This window comes from Neovison vison, chromosome 12 (genome assembly GCF_020171115.1).
Source record: "Neovison vison isolate M4711 chromosome 12, ASM_NN_V1, whole genome shotgun sequence".
In the NCBI taxonomy this organism is placed as follows: domain Eukaryota; kingdom Metazoa; phylum Chordata; class Mammalia; order Carnivora; family Mustelidae; genus Neogale; species Neogale vison.
In genome coordinates, this window is record NC_058102.1 from 99691363 (window position 1) to 99710403 (window position 19041).

Here is a 19041-nt window from a genome sequence, read left to right on the forward strand (position 1 = left end):
GGGGAGGGAAGGAGCAGGGTAGGTGGATTGGGGCCCTCGACGAAAACCGACTGATGTAACTCAGGCAGTTTCTTGTTGCCGAGTTCAAAACTCAATCCCAACAACATGAAACTACCTAAGCCACAGATCAGCTGAGCGAGCAGGGCGGGATCGGCTTTGCATCTACCGGGAGGAGAAGGGAAGGGGGTTGGGGAAGGAAGAAATTCAGCCCCGTCCCCCTTTCCGCCCCCACAACCTCCCTAAGGACTAGGGAGTAGACTTTGGGTGGCTGGGTGGGTAGGGGGTCTGACTGCCTCAACAGCCTCTGGTTTAAGCAAATTGCTCAGGGAAACTCTGGTGAAATGGGACCTCCAGCCGCCAAACCCCTGCCCCGCCCCCAGCCCGGCCGTGGAGCTATTCCCCTGCCTCTGGCCCTGGCCCTGAGGGAAGCTGGAGTGTCCTTCCACTCTTGAGCTGGGTCCCCTGTCTTATCCATCTGGCTCTCCTCCTAGGTTCCCTCTGGTCTCCTCCCTGTCTCAGCTCTGCTTTGCTTCCCTGCCTCTATGGGTGGCCAAACCAAGGCACTTGTGCTCCAGAGCCTCTTCCAATCAGGCCACTTGCCTGGCAAAACCCCACGACCAGAGAGCGTGGGGACCGAGAGCTTGAATAAGGCTCGGATCCAAACCAGCAGAAAGCAGGAAACCTAAGCTTCAAGCTCCAGCCCTCTCTCGCCCACCCTCCCTCTTCTTCCCCCAGCAGACGACCAGACAGAGCGACATCTACATCCATGTGTCGACCTCGAGGCGACCCTAAGTGCCCGCGCAGAGAAAGAAGCCAAAAACCACCAATTTACCCCTTTACCCGCCGAACCCCACAGCAACGGGTCTGGGAGGGGTGGAGAGGGAGCTCCCGGCCACTGCCCTCCGCTGTGAGTGCGGCCACAAGACAAGCCTGGGCTCTCAGCAAGCTCGGATGCCCGAAACACCTTCCTCCCTGTTGTGCCCGCTGCACGCCAGGCACCTGGGGACACCGCTGGTCCCCACTCCGCCGCCAAGAGAAGAACAAGAAACCGCTTCTCTTACCTTGCCGCCTCCTCCTCCTGCTTCTGCCCGCGCTTCTGCTGCTGCTGTCGAGGGGGGGGGTTGGCTGATCTCCTCGTCCCCCTCCGGCGGTTAAGTTTATTCCTCTCTTTGGATAGGTGGGGGGCTCTTGGGGTTCCCCCAGCAGCGGTGGGGTGCGCCTGGCCCAGCACCCCAGGCAATCAGATCCGTCTGCTCCTCAAGATTGCAGTTTGCTCTCTGCCTCTTTCCCTCCTCCAGTCACCTTTAAATGCATCTTTTACTGCAGCACCACATTATATTTGCAGATCATAAAATCCACCTCTCGCGCGCACCAAGACCGTCCTGACATTACTGTTTTATGACCTTGACTTATTGTGGTCACCTGGATAATATTTAAATCAACGTTATGGTCTCTCACTTACATTAAACCCGCCAAGAGACATTCTAGAAAGGCTCTAGGAGATGAGTCAAACACAAAACACACACATCCACACACTCAGCCTCTTTTGGGGGTGGGGGGTGTTGCTAAAAAAACACTTAAAAACAAAAAACCACCCATTTGAGGATTACGATTCTGGAAATTTATTAGGATTTTCTTCTCCATTAAGGAAGCGACATGCAAAAGATACAACATACAGAATATCTTTAAATAACACAACTCCCAGACAGGGACAGGGCAATATTTAAGGGGGGGGGCAGTCTGTCTTTGCTTCACTATGTTCTATTTTTAATTTTTAAATTTTTTTGTATTCCTCTGGATGGAATTTCTGAGGTGTCAGTGCGGGGGCTATGTGGGGGGTGCTGGGAGAATGGAAGAAAAGCAGAAAGCAGTACAAATACGAGACTTCAAGCAGATTCTCAGAGCGACTGGGAGGTAAAGACATGGAGAGGGTTTCGTGGAGGCGCTGGGCGCTACGACAAACACACAAACACTAGCCGAACTTTCCAAAACGTCTATTATCCTAAGGAGGAAATGCAGCAAGGAAGGAGCGATTCTGACTGTGCTCTGCGAGATTACAGACCTTCTCTGGTTGATTTTTTCCCCCTGTGATCGGGTGGGTTCGACCTTAACTTTGCATGGAGGACAGGATGGTGTGTGTGAGTGCGTGGGTGAGTGAGGGGTTGACACACACACCAGCCACACTCCCACCCTCATCTATGCGGGCACACCACACCCCACACCCCGGCACCCCGTTTCTCATGCTTTAGGTGGAAGCATCTTCGCAGCACGAACCATAGGTCCCTTAGAAGGAGAGTCTGAGGTCTTTGCCTTTTTGGCAGGCGCGTTGCATTTATACTCAGGGAGGAAAAAAAAAATATATAGCACCAGGCACAAAGGGAGGAGGGGGCGGGGAAAGGAAGAAGCGGGGAGAAAGGGGAGGGGGAGGGGAGGCCGCGCGCTCAGGTGAAATTAAAATTGGAGGTCAGTTCCCGGATCCGATTCTCTCGGTTCATTTTCTTGAGTTTCATTCTGCGATTTTGAAACCAGATTTTGACTTGTCTGTCTGTAAGGTTAATGGTCTTGCTAATCTCCAGGCGGCGCTCTCGCGTCAAATACATATTGAACAGAAATTCTTTCTCCAATTCCAGCGTCTGGTGTTTAGTATAGGGGCACCGCTTCTTCCTTCCGCTCTTTGCTGTCAGCCAATTTCCTGTGGTGTTTTCTGCCTTTATCTCCTCTGTTAAAAATAACATTATTTACATAAGTATCCCTCGAAGAGGCAGACCCTCTCAGCCCACTGCAGCCTTTGCCAGTCTGCTGTGGGGGGCAGCTGAGGGAGCAGAGGGGAGCTGTTCTCACCCCACAGGCCTGGCTGGCGGGGTGTTCTTGGGCTCAGGGCTCTTAGAATTTCGTTGGGGTCTAGACTTCTGTGGGGAAAGACAAAAAGCTCTTGCCTCTGGAGCATTTATTAATTATGTGACCCCAATCCACCTTGACCTGGCAGATTCTGAGTACTCCCACTCTCCCTCAGCTTTCTGACTGATCAGGGCGGGCGTGTGCTCAACCTTACCAGGCCCTCCCTCCTCTAGGTTCCATTCCAGCTCTGGAAAAATCTAACTGGAAGGAAAAGTGCTTCCCAGGCCCCAGACGGGGTTGCAGAGTCCACCCTGCTGCCCAGAGCAATTCCCAGAGAGCTTTGACCCCTTTCAACTCAGTGGAGGGACAGAGGGACATTTGCCTTAGAGTCCCTTTGGCCAGAGGCCCTTGCAGTTGTCCCTGGACCAGACCCCCAGCCCTTGTTCCCACCTGAAGTGCCACAGAGCAACTCTGCCCCTTTCAATCTCCCGTTGCCAGCTCTTCCTCTCCTGGCCATTTCCCCCAGGTGTGAATAGCTGAAGCAGGGTTGCTTGTGAAGGCAGCAGAGGTCAGGGGCAACCGCTCTGGGGCATGCTGAGGGGTCCTCAGACAACTGCCCTAGCCATAGGACCTAAGGTCAAGGGAGAGAGATATCCTGAGGAAATGCAGCCTCCTGGAAGTCTCCATCTAGTCTATATAGATGTGAATGTCTGTGTGTGCACATGTATTCCTGTAGAGGTGCGCACTTCTACACAATGTCCACACACAGATAAGTACACATGTGTCTACTGATAGAAGGAGATGATATAGATAGAGTGTGTAATTCCCATTATCTTACTGACAGCTTCTTTCCTTGGTACACATTCTTGCTGAAATGGACCAGCCTTGCTCCTCAAGCAGCATGAGAGCCCTTGGTCATCCTTTCTAGGGAAAAAACCCAGAGTCCAGAGACCCAACAAGGGCACCCAGCAAAGGTGGCTGCTGATGGCTCTGTACTCTCAACCCCCCACCCCTGCTTTGCCAAATGGAACTGCCAGATTCCTAGATCCTCTTTTGATGGGGAGTGAGGCAGGGGCCCTTGGGGAACTGAGAGGCACCAGAAAAAAAAAAAAAGGCAAACTTAAGGCTATAGTTTAAGACATCTGAATGTCCTTACTTCTGCTCCCACCTCTGCACCTGCAGTCTCTTGCCAAATTGTTTAAATGTTCTCCACATCTAACTCTGCCCTATTTATTTTCTCATTGGGATTGTTGGGTTTTGGGGGAAGGGAGGAATTAAAAATGGGGAAGTCTGGCTAAAAGCCCTCTCGCCTCTGGGCTGGTGGAGACACCATATGGGGGGGAGTGGAGGCAAGAAGGGCACAGGCTAAGTGCAGACTGAGAGAATTGGGTGGGATGGAAGGGCTTAAGTTGTAGGGAGGGCAAGAGAGAAAGGGAGCCTACTGGAATGGGGGCAGTTTGAGTTAGGAGGTGGACTTGTTAACCTTGACTTTGCTTTTGGTGGGGCTAGGACGCAGCTTTTCCTACCCTAAAATTCTTTCCCAACAAAGCTCAGGATCTGGGGAGAGGGCACAAAATTAAGCTTTCCTGCAGCACATGTGTCACAGGGAAGCCTTCCTGGGTGTGGGTACCTCACTCTCTCCCTCAGCCTCCTGAACACACCGGTGCACATCTTCTGCTGGGGTCTCTATGGGCTGATTTGCCAAGGCTACCTTTGCAGAGGAGACCCAAGAGGGCAAGGCTCTGCCCTTGCCCGCCAAAACAGTGCGAGTACGCGCGCACACGCTTGCATGTGTGTGTGTGTGTGTGTGCGCGCGCGCGCGTGCACGGGGGCATGCGTGAGTGTGCGCGAAGCATGAGAGAGGTGCGCGCGTGTGTGTGTGTGTGAGTGTGAGTGTGACACAGGTCGCCGCCAGGCATGAGTGTGCACCATATCCATATACAAAGCACCACAAGATCCAGGCCGCCCCCAGGCTGCTCAGCTCTCAGGATCTCATCTGCCTCTGCGTCCAACGAGCCCCACTTATACACAGCCTCCAGTAGTTAGTGGCAGGAGACACGGGTTTATTCCTCTCCTCCCAGTTGGGCCTTTCTGGATGATTTTTGCTCCAACTTTTCAAGGAAAGTAGGTCCCCTCAGGTTCCCTCCACTGCTCCCGTTTCCTCCACATTCTTTCTCCAGGTGTCAGAGAAAGGTCCTGGAGGACCCCAGTTCCAGCAGCAGAAGTGAATCTTGAACCCTGAGCTTGAACTCTGGCTAGGCTTTCTCTCTCCAGCCGAAATCACAATGAAATCCAACTAAAGCAACACTCCCTTTCAGGAGAAAACCACTTGCCACGCGAACAGAAAATTCCCAACCACTCATTTGTAAACTGTTTTTGGAAAAGAACGAAAAAATATGTTTTAAAATTTAACTAGAAAAAGAAAAAGAAATTTTACAGGGAAGACAAGAAACTAACAACATTCCAAATGCACTGTTCCAACGCCATCCCCTAGCCAGGCGTCTGGGGGAGGGAGGAACGTGGAGATCAGCCCTACACCTCCACCTCTTTCCGCCCCAGCCCCCGCTGCCCGAGGCCCCCCGGCCGAGTTCAAACCGCAGGAGCCCATACCACACACACAAATCAGACCCACAAACAATAACAAATCGCGCTTCGAAGGAAACAATTTTCAATTGGGAAAGCGCAGTAAAGCGAAATCCCCCTTCACCTAAGCCTTCCCCAGTCCCTGGCCCAAGATCGCCATTTTAAGCTTTTTGCAAGCTTCTGACCTGAACGAGGGACCTCAGCCCCCAAGCAACCGCCGTAAAGCAAGCAAACCAAAGCCAGCAAGCATCCGGGAGCCGTCATCAGCCCTGGGCAGCACAAGGCGCCCTCAGGCTGCCCGCGGTGCGCACCACTCCCGGGTCTCGGCGCCCACGGCCGCTGGCTGCCCGGCCCTTCCACTCTGCCGCTTACCTTCCTTAGCCAAATGACGCGCCACCAGCCTGGCGCTCGGCGGACACGAGTCGCAAGCCGGGATCGCATTCCCGGGACTGTCCAGGGCCTCCTCGGCCCAACCCTCCCCCTACCCCCGCCCCGGCCACGAAGACCAAGTACCCGAGCGTCCCAGCCCGGCCGCCGCTGCCCAGGCAGCCTTACCTTTCGCTTCGTTATCCGAGGTGTCTGGGCTGGAGTCCGCGGTTTTGGCCCGCTCCTTTTCGCTCTCCAAGGGGCTACCTTTTGGGCCCGCCAGGCTCTGCTCGGTCTTGATTTCATTGGGGCTAGGGGTCTGGCTGTCGGACTTGGGGGTCTCAGGGAAACTCACTTTGCCCCCGAGCTGGGGCGACTCCAGATGTTCGGCGCGCGGGTTGAGATTGGCCCGCTGCTCAAAGGGGGCTTCGAAGTCGTTGGCCCCGGCACAGTGGGGCGGCTTGTCCAGCGCTGAGTAGCTCGGGCTGGCGCGGTAGTAGCTGGGCACGGGCACCTCGTGCTCCCCGAGACAGGACTCCTGCAGGGGGTGGGAGTAGAGAGCTGCCTCGGGGCCACTTTTCGCCCGCTTCTCTGCGCTGTACATACAGCAGACATTCTCCTCCTTGACACTAGGTGGGTAGGAGCAGGAGGACAGCGGCCTGCCAACAGGTTGTTCCAGACGGTAGGTGGCTTTGGGGTCGCCCCAGGAGTCCAGCTGTGAGAGGTAGGACGGGTAGGTGTTGAGGGCGAGGTTGGGACTGCTGCCCTCGTCCCTCTTGGAGAGCGAGGGCGCGAGCCCGCAGCCCCTCATCACCCCGCAGTTGAAGTCACTCCCAGATTGCATATACATGCCTGCGCTCCGGCTATAGCGCTCTCCTCCGCCCGGCGCAGCCAAGGGCTCAGCGTACGAGTTCGGAGTTACATTGCGAGGGCATGTCATTTTCAGAGAGAGGGGTTTTTAAGGAGCAATACTACAGCGGAGGAGCTGACATCTTTTTTTTTCCCCATCCGGGAGGGGGGGCGGTTGGAGGGGCGGGCGGGAAAAGAAGGGGAGGGGGGGAAATATCAGCTCCATAATTATCCGCGCATTCGGTCCTCACCATGTGACGGCTAGACCAATGGGATTTGAAAATGGCCTTGATGATTCAGACGGCCGTGACGTCAGCGGGGTCAAGTTGTCGGCAGGCGGAGCGCGCAGCGTGGAGTAACAGCGCCACCTAGCAGCCGCCTCGGGGTAGGGGCGCCGGAGCCCTTCCCCGCGAACAAAGGAAGCGCCCCCGGGGCGGCAGGGGCAGGAGAGGGGTGGAGGAGGGTGGGTGGGGGGTTCTAGAGAGAACGGGGTTTGTTTACCCGGGAACCAGCCTGTAACTCTTGGGGAGAGTGGGGCGGAGAGGGGGGACATGCAGGAGAGAGGGAGAGAGCAAGGCAACTCGGGGCTCAAAACAGTCAAATTCAAATTAAAAGGTCAAGACACGATCCAGGTACTTTTTCCCTTGTCTTTTACCTCTTCTTTTCCTCTCTTTGTGCCCTTTCCCCGTTTCTTCCCTTGGGAGGGGTGTGGGGTGATGTTTGGAGGGAGGGCTCCAGTGGGCAGAGAAAGGGAGAAAAAGTTAAGGAATCCCAAACAGAACTAAACTTTCTGCTCTCCTGCGTCCGGGTTCTCCGGGCTTGGCCTGGGAGCTCAGTTTGGGGACCTCGCTCAATGGAAGCTGGTTGAGTTATAAGTTCCCTGTGCAGGTTGACGGGGGAATCCCCAGAGTATGGAGTGGACCAGGGAGGGGGTCATCATCACTTCAGGGCTGCTCCAGGAGGGTAAAGGAGGTTTCCAGTGGATCTAGGGGTCCGGAGAGGAGGAAGCCAGAGACCAGAGGCGCAAGCTCCCCGACCACGGAATGCAGTCCGGGCCTGGCAGAGTGGGCGGCCCCTGGGTCACCATCTCAGGGGTTGGAAGGCTTTGGCCTTGGAGTCCGTTCGGGTGCTTTGCTCCAGGCCTTGGCGTTCCTCGCTTTCCAATTGACCTTTCCCCCACTAAAACGAGGAATATTCCCAGAGAGGAAGAGGGAACCTGCAGGGCCTCGGATGGTTTGTGGGAGTCACGTATCACACGGGAAACTAGGACACCAGATGCGACAAAATTCAATCCAGGGAAGTGTCCTTTATAGAACGAATGAGCTGGGGGGCATTTTTTAACAGAAAAGAGGAACCAGCGTCTTTGTGTGGTTTTTATTTTTTTAATAAAGGAAAACGAGAAATAAGGGACAAGATATGTTTTAAATAGTTCTTTCCGTTTCTCCATCGCCTTTCTCCCAAAGCGAACTAAACTCTCCACCCCTTCCTCAGGAAACGGAATCTGGAAAATAACTTGTCTTTCCGGTCGCCCCACATTTTCCCCTGGATGAAGCCTCGGGTTTCGATTTTCCAAAGGGCTGAAGCCTGGCCGGGAAAGGACCGGTGCTCCGGGCACCCTGGCGTGGAAGAGTGCGGAGGCTGGATCGCTTCTAGAGAGGCCCAAGCCCGCGGCTGCTAGAAAAGGACTTCGGAAAGAAATCCACGGAACTCCCTCAGCCAGGGGGCGAGAGAGGAGACCACAGGGGTCCATGGACCCCGGGAACACTGGCAGAAAATGTGTAATGTGTGACTCGCTTGCAGGGCCAGCCAGGAGAGATTAGAAATGGTTTTGTGTTTTCATCTGCAGGGGTTGCAGTGGGCTCGGCAGAGGGGTTGGCCGGGGCAAGGTTAGGCTGTTTAGGCCCCAGAAGAGACTTGGGACAGCCTGGGCAGCCGTCAATCCAGGGAACCATTTGTCCCACCTCCCACCCCGCGGGAAACGGCGGAGACTTTATGGCCACTCTGTTTGTATTATCTGCATAAGTCTTTCCCCACCAGTTTGATCGAAACTGTTCGCTTTTACGAGGACCCAACGAAAATTCCCCGTCATATTTATCAGCCGGGGATAAAAATTTAGTATGGGAACTGATATTTCCTCATTTATGGGGCGATGAAATTAAAGACCAAAGCAATTGAGAATTATATGGCTTTGGGGGGGTTCCCTCCCCCGCTCTTTCACATCTCCTTTATTTTCCCGCCTGGTGTGCCTGTCCATGGAGTTTGGCGTCACAGTCCCCTGCCCTTGCCCCCCGTTTGGGGGTCTACTGGGCCCTCTCCTCCACACCCAGGTACCGCTTGGTCAGCCCTAACTTTTCCTGGCTTTTCTGTCGGTGTTAGCAGCTAGGGGCTGGGATAGGGCTCCTTGAGCCTCTGCCCAGCCAGGCTGGGATCTGGCTGGGGTGGTGGAAGGTTGCCAAGAGGCTCACAGGGGAAGGATCCGAGTCCAGGCTGGGAGGGGGCGAGGGAGGTGGCGGAGGGTGAAGAAGACAAACTCCAGATTACCTCTCAAAACACAGCAAGCCCTAAGACTTAAGCTGGGGAACCAACGGGAGAGGAACAGAGTCACTCCGCCTCAGGACCTGTCTCTCCCTACCAGCCCGACCTCCATCCCAAACTCACTCCTTACCTCAGCCCCAGGAGGGGTTGGAGCTGCTTCAGAATTCTTGCCATTATTAATGGAAATAATCCCCCCGGGAGAAGGAGCCTCCCACCTCAGCTCTCACCTCCTCACTAGAACGAATAGTGTTTAAAGTTGAAATAATTAGAAGTATGATAAACACGGCCCATTAATGAAAAAAGAAATCAAATTCATCAGCCTAAGTGGGACCCCCGGTGGGACAAATGTTTGCCTCTAATTACGCAGGATAAACGCAAACCCGGAGCTGTTAAACAAGACCCCAAGCGCGGACGCAGACTCGAATAACTTGTTGGGTTTTTGCAGACTTTGGGATTCTGCCCCAGTGGAGGCGAAAGAGAGGAAGACGTGAGGGTGAGGTCGAGGCAAGGGAGCATTTGAGCGGGTCCAGGAAAGTACGGTTGGATGTGTGTTCCAGCCCTGCCCCCTTGGGCTCGGTCTTTCCCGAGGCCAGGAGCAAAGGCCGTTTCCGTCCTATTGTCCGGGCCTGGCGTTCAAAGGCACTCAGGCTGCCACGGCCATCCCGCCTGCTGCCGCTGCCAGGCACCCACAGGTCCTGCCCAACAGAGCCAAGACCCTCAGGCCTGCACCCCTGGGGAACTAGATTGGGGTCAAGAGAAATCTGTGTGGCTTTGCTCAGCCAGTTAAACCATTTCCCCAACTTTCTGGGAGTGCTGAGAGACTTCAGGGCTACCCCTTCTTGCCTAAACTTGGGGCTGTGAAAATCCAGGGGTGGCAGGCCAGAGCAGGGCTCAGGCTGCACGTACATCTTGACCAATCCCACCCACCCCGAGAGCCCTCTCACTCTGGTCGCTTCTTCCTGGTACTCTGAACCTGGAAGGGCAGCAGGGACAGGGGACTGAGCCTCCTGCTGCCTGTGGGATTGTGAGCCAGGGAGCGGAGGAGGGTGCCCCTTGCTCACTCCTAGCATATTCCAGGAAGATCTGTGGTTCCAGAGGGCAGGCTGAGGGCTGGGGCACTAGGGGTCCCCATGTGAAAACAGAAGAAGGAAAATGTAGTGCTCAACGAACAGAAAGGAACCGGGCTGTTTCCCTGGCGCCAGCCCACAACGTGCCCCAGAAACACCCCGATTTTTCCAAGGAAAATGAGGAGAGTTTCCCCCAAAATTTAAGGACATCATCTGGAAAATTCCAAAGGTGGAGTGAAAAAAGGAAGAGCGTCTCTCCCTTTGGGGTAAAATAATAAAATAAAATAGTCGTAAAGTTGGTGTATTGAAATCTCTCCAAGTGAAATGGAAAACAAAATCACACCAGGGAGTAAAGTTGCAAGCATTTTTCCTCTTGTTTTGGAGACCCAGATAAATCATTCTCATCCCAAAACTTGAAGGAAAATTTTTCTTTTCTCCTTCACAAACACGGGGCTCTGCCCAGGCTGAGTTGGGAACATTGAACTACTAGGCAAACTGCAGAATGCTCAGAAGCCCAAGACAGAGATTTTCAAAAAGGTACAAGAGAGACATGGGAGACCCAGGACCCTTGGAGGTGCCTCTGGTCTACTCGGGATCTCGAAGCCACCCTGGCAGCCCGGCCATCAGAGTCCCTCTCACATCTGGACACTGCACACTGCACGATCGCACCCAGATGCTACGGAATTTACCCTTTATGAACTTGTCTAACTCGTGCTCCATTGTGCGCACCCGGCAACAAATATTCACCTCGACCTAAGAGACGTGCTCCCCGGGATCCCCGCATCCTGAAGTCCGATAAACCTGAGCCAACACAACGGCCTTTTTGCCCGGCCGAAGGCGGCCAGTTATTTAACTTTGCCTCCTGAATCGAAACCAGACAGCAAACACTTCGGAAAGAAGCTTTGAGAGAAGGACACAGATGGGAGGATGTCTTGGTGGGGGGAAGCCTGGCCCCCCACTTCAGGGATTTGCTCCCAAGTTGCCCCAGTAGATTGGGTTTCCAGTGGGGAGTCAGGGCTGTAGTTGGGCCGACTGGCTCCGGAGAAGAAACCACCCCCCCTCCCTTACCGGCTAAATTCCTTTCCGAAGATCGATTTTGCATCTTTTTTTCCTCTTTCTCTCTCTGTTTCTTCCTTTCTTCCTTTTTCTTCTTCCTCCTTTCTCTTTATTTGTCTCTTTCTCTTTTTCTTTCCTTCTCTTTTTTCCTGCAGTTCATTTTTCCCTTCATTTTTTCCTGACCTTTTCTCTTTCTTAATTCATTGTTTTATTTCCTTCTTCCTTTTTTCTTTAGGACACAATTTATTCTTTGCTCTTTTCTTTCCTCCTCAGTGCTTTCGTTCCCCCTTGACTTTCGGTCTCCCCAGGCTTTCTTGTTTTTCTCTCTGAGGCATAGCTCAGGGAGGAGAAAGCCCCAGGCTCGGGGGCGTCTCTTCCCAGCCTTACTACTCAGGCTTGGAGTTGACCTTCTCCGGCCTTCAGCCTTAATAACTCGGCTCCTCACAAGGCGAAGTGTACAGCTGCCAGCGGCCAGCAGCCAGGCCTCAGCAGTCGCCATTAGAGGGAAGGAAAAGCTGGCGCGGGGGCACGTTCTTACTGGCTCTGATGGCTCCCTGACATGCCTGGTCCCAGGGCTCAGGTACCTTTGGTCCCACTGCCTCCAAGACGCCTCTTTGGAGAAGTCGCTCCATCTTTGTCCTGACCTCCAGAGCTGAACATTAAAATAGCCTCAGTTTGAGCTGAACTGGAGTCCCCAAGGCTGGAGTCAGGGGAAATGAAGGAGTGGGGCTCTGTCAGTCCCAGATGGGGGTCAAGATCCGAGGGGCTACCCGTGGGCTTAGCAACCCAAAGCCATGTCCGCACATGGGCACCTTTGTTCTCTGAGCTTCCGGACTGCAGCCCACCGGCCCTCCTCTGTCAGTCTTGCAGTCTCTGGAACCTCTGGACAGGAATTCCTCGGTGTTTTGAATTCTGTCTTTCTTCTGACCCACTGGAGAGTTTGCAAGAAACAGAGATGCAAGGCCGTGTGTGTAACTCTCCCAAATCCGCAGTCTGAGTCAAGGTTATGGGTTTCCACTTTGTGTAGTGGGTTGAAGGAGTGTTTGGTTTGTGCGTGTGTGTGTGTGTGTGTGTGTGTGTCTGTGTTGTGTGTAGAGACAGAGAGAATGATGCCTGCAGGAGAACAGAGGGAATGAAGGGAAAGGTCTGGCCCAGCTTTGGGAGTCTGCAAGAGCGTGTGTACAGAGAGGAGCGGCCAGCACTGTCTTGCAGGCCTGTAGTGGCTGTGAGCCGCTAGCCCCCAAAGCTCGGTCTAAGTTGGGCCTCAGGCAAAGACTGGCAACAGTCTTCAGCCTTATTCTACCATAGGCAGACGGAGTCCGCTTCAGACGCCCCCATTTCCCCCACCGGGGCCCCAGAACCTCTCTCCCCACAACCTCCTAAAGATCCTGAGTTTTCATTCCGTGGAAAGACCAAAACTTAAAAGTTTTTAAAAAGGGGAGGAGGAATCTTGTAAAACTTTTATGCCAAACAAAGTTATAAAAACTTCCCGGGCGTTGCCTTTTCCAAAGGTTTATACGAATAATAAAGAGTGTAGTCGCGTGCACACGGTTCTGGCCGGCTCCAAGGAGAGAAGTTTCAGCAAACAGTGTTATCCAGCCCTGGGGCACCAGGAAACCCCAGGGACTGCCCCCTTGGAGGAATAGTGGCCCAGAAACGAATTGCCCTACAGATTCCTGAGAGGGGGCGGGGAAAGGGAAGGGGTGGCGCCCTTGACTTCTTGAAGTTCAAAGTTCTTCTTTGCTCTGGTGAGAAAATCCCCCTCTGCCTTCAGCCCACTCAAGAAATTAGCCCCACCTAGTTTTTCTCCCTCTGGTTGAGAAGGGGCTCTAGATATCCCCATGTCTGTGCACCTTTCAGACACCTGGTCTGTCACTTTTTTGCTTTCTCAAAGCAGAGCTGCCCATCCTCTCCATCTGGGATATCTGAAACCTGTGGGCTTGCTTTCAGAGGCGCCTGTGTGAGCTGTCTTCTAAGGGGCCCTTGCATCCCCATTCCTCAGCAACCCAGAGGTCTGAGGGACAAAGAAACCCCAAACACAAGGCTGGCCCCAAGCCATTTCTCCTTTCAAGTCCCCAAAGTTCTCTCTGTACCCCTAAAGCCCATAGCGAGAGGGGGAGGGGCCAGAGTGCTCTCTCTCAGCCCACACCACTTAATACCCTTGTAAACTCCCACGTGCGCTATAAACTTGGATTTTTACAACCAACATTCCTCCTTAGCTCCAAGAAACTTTGAACTCGGCCTCGGGTTTATTTACTGGGGGTGGTGGTGGGAGGGGGTTGGGGAGCTGGGAGCTGAGAAAAGCTGGAGGAGAAGAGGGGGAAGATGTGGGGCAAGAGGGTAATGGCATGGGGGTCTGGGGTGTGTTGGGGGAGCCAAGACCATCCGCTGTGGGTTTGTTTACTATTTAGAGCGGAAGCATTTTCTAACACAGGCCAGACTGGGTCGTTAAGGGCGAAATGAAACTGGGTTTAGAGGCACGGGGGGTGCTTTATGGCGGCGTCTAGACGAAGATCTTTTGTTCCCTGGCAGCGCCTCGGCTGGAGGGGATTACCCAGAAAGGCTGAGCCCAGAGTGCTCCTGACCCACAAGGGGGGTTGGACATCCTAGGGGCCAGAAGATGGGTTCGTTTGGGGGACAGAGACCCCTTTTTTCTCTTTTTAGAGGGTTGCCAAGGACAGGCAGGTTTCTGGGCCTGGGTCACAAAAGCCTTTGTTTTTCTTTCACTATGACCCCCCGGCTTTCCGAAATCCCTTCTGGGGCCGGGGATCTTTTCTGGGCATATTGCAGGCAAGGGATAGCTATAGGTTTCAAATATTTTTCTCCAAAATCGGAATCCATTTGGAGATCAACATTTTGCTCTATAAACAGGTTTGCTCAATAGAGTTAGCCCCACCTTATTTTATAGGAAACATGGCCAGCATGTCAATATTCCTTGATATGACTAGGGGATAAATGAGGTCTTGCGCGTCCACACACACATACACACCCACAGAGCACCCTCAGCTTCATTCTTGCTGACACTCATAAACACTGCCAAGGCTTATACACCACAGAGGACACAAGCCTTGGATGTGCATGGGGTGAGGCTTACTCCACAGCACGGGCAGAAATGTACATATAAGATTCCTTCTTCTGTACACACAGGCACACCAACTTAAAATACCTGGGTGGGGACACACAAGGGAATTGTGGGGCTGTATGCACACTTTGGCTTTCGGATTTTATCTCAAGACTCACATTGACAAATTACAGATTCAGATAGCTAAGCCGCACAGGTCCCTGTCATCGAAAGCAACGGCGGAGCCTGATTGTGACTGTCCATTATCAGGGCGTTTTGCCTGTCATTCCACAGAATCATATTGGCAACACCATTTTCTTTGATTTCTGTAAGAACAGTTCCAAAGAGGGGGAAAAGAGAAGAGAGACTGTTTCCAAATCTTTGCCCCTAAATAACGAATTTGGAACCAAGACTGCCGAGCGCCCTTGCTTTTTGCTTGAAAGGACTATGGTTATCTTTTTACAGAGGAAAAAGAAAAAAGCATGCAGGAAATATAGATGGGTATGGCGAATGTCCCCATGAATCACCCCATTACTCAGTGCCCCACCGCCTCCCCACCCCTTACAAAACAAATCTCTGGGGCTTTCTACTCTGGGAGACCCAATGTACAAACATCAGGGTGGCCCCAGTATAGGGTCTTGTTGTGTCTGGAGGAGCCTTGCCATTTGTGCTTGAGGGGAAGGGGCCCAGCCTCGGTGAGGAAAGGGAGGGGGCTGGCTTCCCCTCCTCTCCCCTCCCTCCTTCAAAACTGTATATAAAAATTCCAATACAGTCTTCTCATAGAGGGGGAAAAAAAAACCCGAAAGCCCTACCCTCAACCCTGCACATTTAACTGCGACAGACAGAGACATCTGGCGGGAGGGCGGTGGAGCCAAGAAAATTCCTATAAATTTAAATTCGATGATGGTTACAATTAACTCCACAACAAACGTGTACTTAAACGGAAAGCGGTGCTGGGCGTTTGGACGCAGCTCGAACTGCACGTGAGAAAGGAGAGCTTTAAGAGTCGCCGTGGAATGTCCTCAGCTCCAGAGCAGGAGGAAGCTACCGCCACGCTCTTTCCCCTGCCAGCGGGGAGAGCCGGCAGGCCCACCAGCCCCGGCCTACCTCACCTTCCCTTGCCTGTCCTCACCAGCTGGGCCCTACCCTCCAGCCTCCTCCTCCGCCTTGGGAGCACTGAGGATTTTAAGAGGAGAGGGGCTAATAAAAGGGTCAAATAAAATCATAATATTGAACAGAATGAAATATCTTTATTTGCCACAAAAAAAAAAATTCACAGCAATCCCTCTGGGATGGGAGCCGGGTGGGGATTGCACACGTACACGCGCACTCACGCTCATGGAGAGAGATGGGTGATTTGAATCTCATTCCAGGAGAGTCCTCCCCCTCCACCCCATCCCCTCTGGGTAAAAAGAAACGCTTGTGAAATTTATTTACAAAAATTCAGGCCCCAGCATGGGGGAGGCGTCCAATCCCACCTCCCTCCTGCCTCCTCCACCCTAATCTTTTCTTTTTTTCTTTTTTTTCTTTTTTTAAGGGAGGTAACAACTGCATAGACTATAGCTATAAATCCATGGAGTGGGGCACGGCTGGGAAATAGGTTAGGAAACCTCAATGCACCAGTTAAGAAATTTCAAAAGAAGGGCTCTACACGGTCACGGGGAGAACAACTAGGCTCAGGCGGGGCCTGGGCGCAGACGGAGGTAGGACACGGACTTTGCACACCTAACACCAGGTCGAAGGTACAGAAATTTCACAGCAAGGCAGGATCACATTTAGCTGCCCCCTAGCAGTGGGGCGAGGTGGGGTAGGGGTGGGGAGCGCAAGAAGTCTCCCCTCGCAGACACGGTGTCTTAGCAGATCTTATCACTGGGGCAAGGGAAGGCTTTTAGTTCAAGGATTGTTCGCTTAGGCGCCCACTACTCTCGCCCCTCCCCCACCCAATCGGAGCAGCAGGACAGTGTCGCGAGGTGTGTTTTCTTTTAAATAGAGTCTTGGCCTTGGCGCCAACAAGTCCACTCGCTGTGGGTTAGACACTTCCCTTCACCCTCTTTCCAGGCCCCGTCCCTGTCCCACAGCGAGTCGGACGGAAGGTGAAGGAGGTTCCAGAAAGAAGTGCGGGCATCGGCAGTGGGGGCCAGCCCTGGCCACAGTCCAGTTTTCCACCCGCGGAAAGAAGGCGAGTTAGAAAATAAAAAATAAAAATAAAAATAAAATAATTTCCCCCTTTCCCCGCCCCCCCCATCCCCGTGAAGGGCCCGGTCTGCAGTTACAGCAGAGGATTTCCGGAGAAATACTGCAGCCGGTCTCTGCTTAGTTTTTTTTCTTTCATCCTTCTGTTCTGAAACCAAATTTTCACTTGTCGGTCCGTCAGGTTCAGCATGCGGGACAGCTGCAGCCGCTTCTCTTTGTTGATATACACGTTGAAGAAAAACTCTCTCTCCAGTTCCCGGATCTGGAATTTCGAATAAGGGCAGCGCTTCTTGCGGGTGCGGGGGGCGTCTGGAGGGGAGGGGAGGAGGCAAGTGCGAGGAGAGGGGAGAGAGACACGTGAGACCCGGGCGACCCCAGCCCGCCGAGCGCTCAGCGGCCCTTCTACCAGTCCCACCGCCAGGCAGCCCTCCCGCCAGGCCGGCCTGCTTTCCTCGCTCGGGCCACAGTGCTGGGGCAAGCCTGGGACCCCCTGCCAGGTCTGGCTCGGCCGCTCCCGGGCCACCGCGGGGTCGCCGCCCCTCCCCTCAGCTAGTGGAGTCTGGGGGAGAAGGTAGTCGGGTGGGCCAAGTGCGTCCCAGGAGCGGCGGGCTCAGCCGCCGTCCTCGGCCCCTTCCTGCACTGCCCTCCCGGTGGCTCTGAGCACCCACCCACCCCTCCTCCAGAAATCTGGGGGACCGCGGAGAACAGGCACGAAGAAGTGAGAGCGGGCGAGAGCAGTGGGGAGACGGGAAGGAAGCGAGCGAGTAGGCACCAAAGACACCAGAGAGCCGTTTCCGGGGGCCCTGGCGCCCCGGGACGCCCGGCGGGCCGCGCCTTCCAAGCTACCGGGCTAGGCCGGCGCCGAGGCCGCGGACCGCAGGGAGACAGTGAGACCCGGCCCTGGAGCCGCGTGGAGCCCTGAGCTGGCTCTCCCCACCCTTTGTCGCCATGACCCCGGGCTTGCTGGGGTTCTGCTCAAGGACCCGTGAACACATAGTTTGAACATTTCAAAAATAGTTTTTAAAAGAAACAGAGCAGTCCTGGCCGGCCTCTCCGGTCTCAGGTTCTGCTCCATTGCCTCTCCCCCACCACTCCCCCTCTCTGAGTTTCTCCCTGTCTTTCCCTCGCCCTCCCCTTACTCCCCCTCCACCCCTCCTCCCGTCCCACCCCCCCGGCAGCCCGGCTCCCCATCCTTCCTTAAATGCTCTTCTAAGTTCACGATCAAAGTTAATATCGCTCGCGATGGTGGCGCTTTTAAAAATTTCACAGACCGAGGGAGATAACGGGGAGGGGGGTTCACCCGGCTTTTCCAAAGAGCCCTTTCCCCTCCCTCCCCACCCCTTCTCCATCGTAAAAAGTCGAGTCGTTGGGAGAGAGGGCTTTGTAGGTTATAATAAAATCCTTTGAATGCTTATAAAACTCCACATAAAATCGGACTGACCCAAAACACGAGGCCGTCCCCGCTCCCCTCGCCTCCCCCCTGCTCTCGCCCTCCCTCTCCCGCTCCCTCCCTCGCTGCCCGCCTGTATCCCGGCCGCTGCTACCTACTGGGGGCGGCTCCCTTGGCCGGCTCCTTGGCCGCTGAGTGGGCTGAACCGGACGAGCTGGGATTCGTGTTTTCCTCCTCGGCCTCCGCCTCGGCCCCCGCCTCAGCCCGGGACGCCAGTCCCGAGGCCGGGGTCGCCTCAGGCTCCCCCTTGGCCTCTCCCTTGCCTGGGCAGGGGGGCTCGGTAGGCGCGTCGCCGCCACCGCAGTAGGCGTTGTCGAAGAAACGGTCGAAGGCTTGAGGCAGGACGCTGTTCTTGTTGACTGAGGAGTAGAAGCCGGCGGGGGCTGCGTGCGGGGCGCTGGGGTGGTGGTGGCTGCCGTAGGAGCCTTCGTTTTTCATGAGGATCTCGGTGACCGTGGAAGGAGGCAGGCACTCCCGGTGCATAAGCTCGTCGGCCGCTGCATAGCAGGAGGAGTAGCTGTTCCGGTGGTGCCACTTGCCGGATGGCTCCAGGCCGTATGAGACTTCCCGGACCGGGGGCACTTGGGCTGAGTAGGGATAGGAGATCTGACGAGAGGGGGCCTGGGGCAGGAAGGAGGAGACCGTGGAGAACTCGGGCACGTAGTAAGTGCAACTGGGTAGATAGAGGTTGGAGGCGCAGCTCCCTCGCTCGCCGAAATCAGCGCCCCTCTCCTTGCGCGACGGCGAGCAGAAGTTGCCCAGGTTGACCGAGTTAAACATCGTTCTCTTCTCCTGCCGGCTCCAGATGGAGGTTTTGGACCCGATCTAGCGAGGGGGGAAAATTTGGGAAGGCGAGATGACGCGTTATCCGTCTTAGTCTCTCTCCCCGAGCACGTGATCCAAAGTAGATATTGTCATATATCAGTTCGGAGCACTTCGCAGACGTAGGAGGGGTTCTCTCTTAGGTAAGATGGGGACGTTCAGGCGATTGGTTTGCAAACACCGCAGAAACATTATGAAAATCAATTGCAGATTTGTATTCG

The 19041-nt window shown here is 54.5% G+C and overlaps 2 protein-coding genes across 2 annotated transcripts; both read right to left on the reverse strand.

The window, feature by feature from the left end:
- Positions 1–1620: 1620 nt before the first annotated feature.
- On the reverse strand, positions 1621–6815 carry HOXC10 (homeobox C10). Its single transcript, XM_044228199.1, has 2 exons — positions 5977–6815; positions 1621–2719 (listed from the first exon to the last, which is right to left on the reverse strand). Exons 1-2 carry the CDS (start codon positions 6725–6727, stop codon positions 2442–2444), a joined length of 1029 nt encoding a protein of 342 aa, XP_044084134.1. The 5' UTR covers positions 6728–6815; the 3' UTR covers positions 1621–2441.
- A 9809-nt stretch (positions 6816–16624) lies between these two features.
- On the reverse strand, positions 16625–18778 carry HOXC11 (homeobox C11). The gene is made up of 2 exons (XM_044227817.1): positions 18097–18778; positions 16625–16857 (listed from the first exon to the last, which is right to left on the reverse strand). Exons 1-2 carry the CDS (start codon positions 18776–18778, stop codon positions 16625–16627), a joined length of 915 nt encoding a protein of 304 aa, XP_044083752.1.
- Positions 18779–19041: the final 263 nt, after the last annotated feature.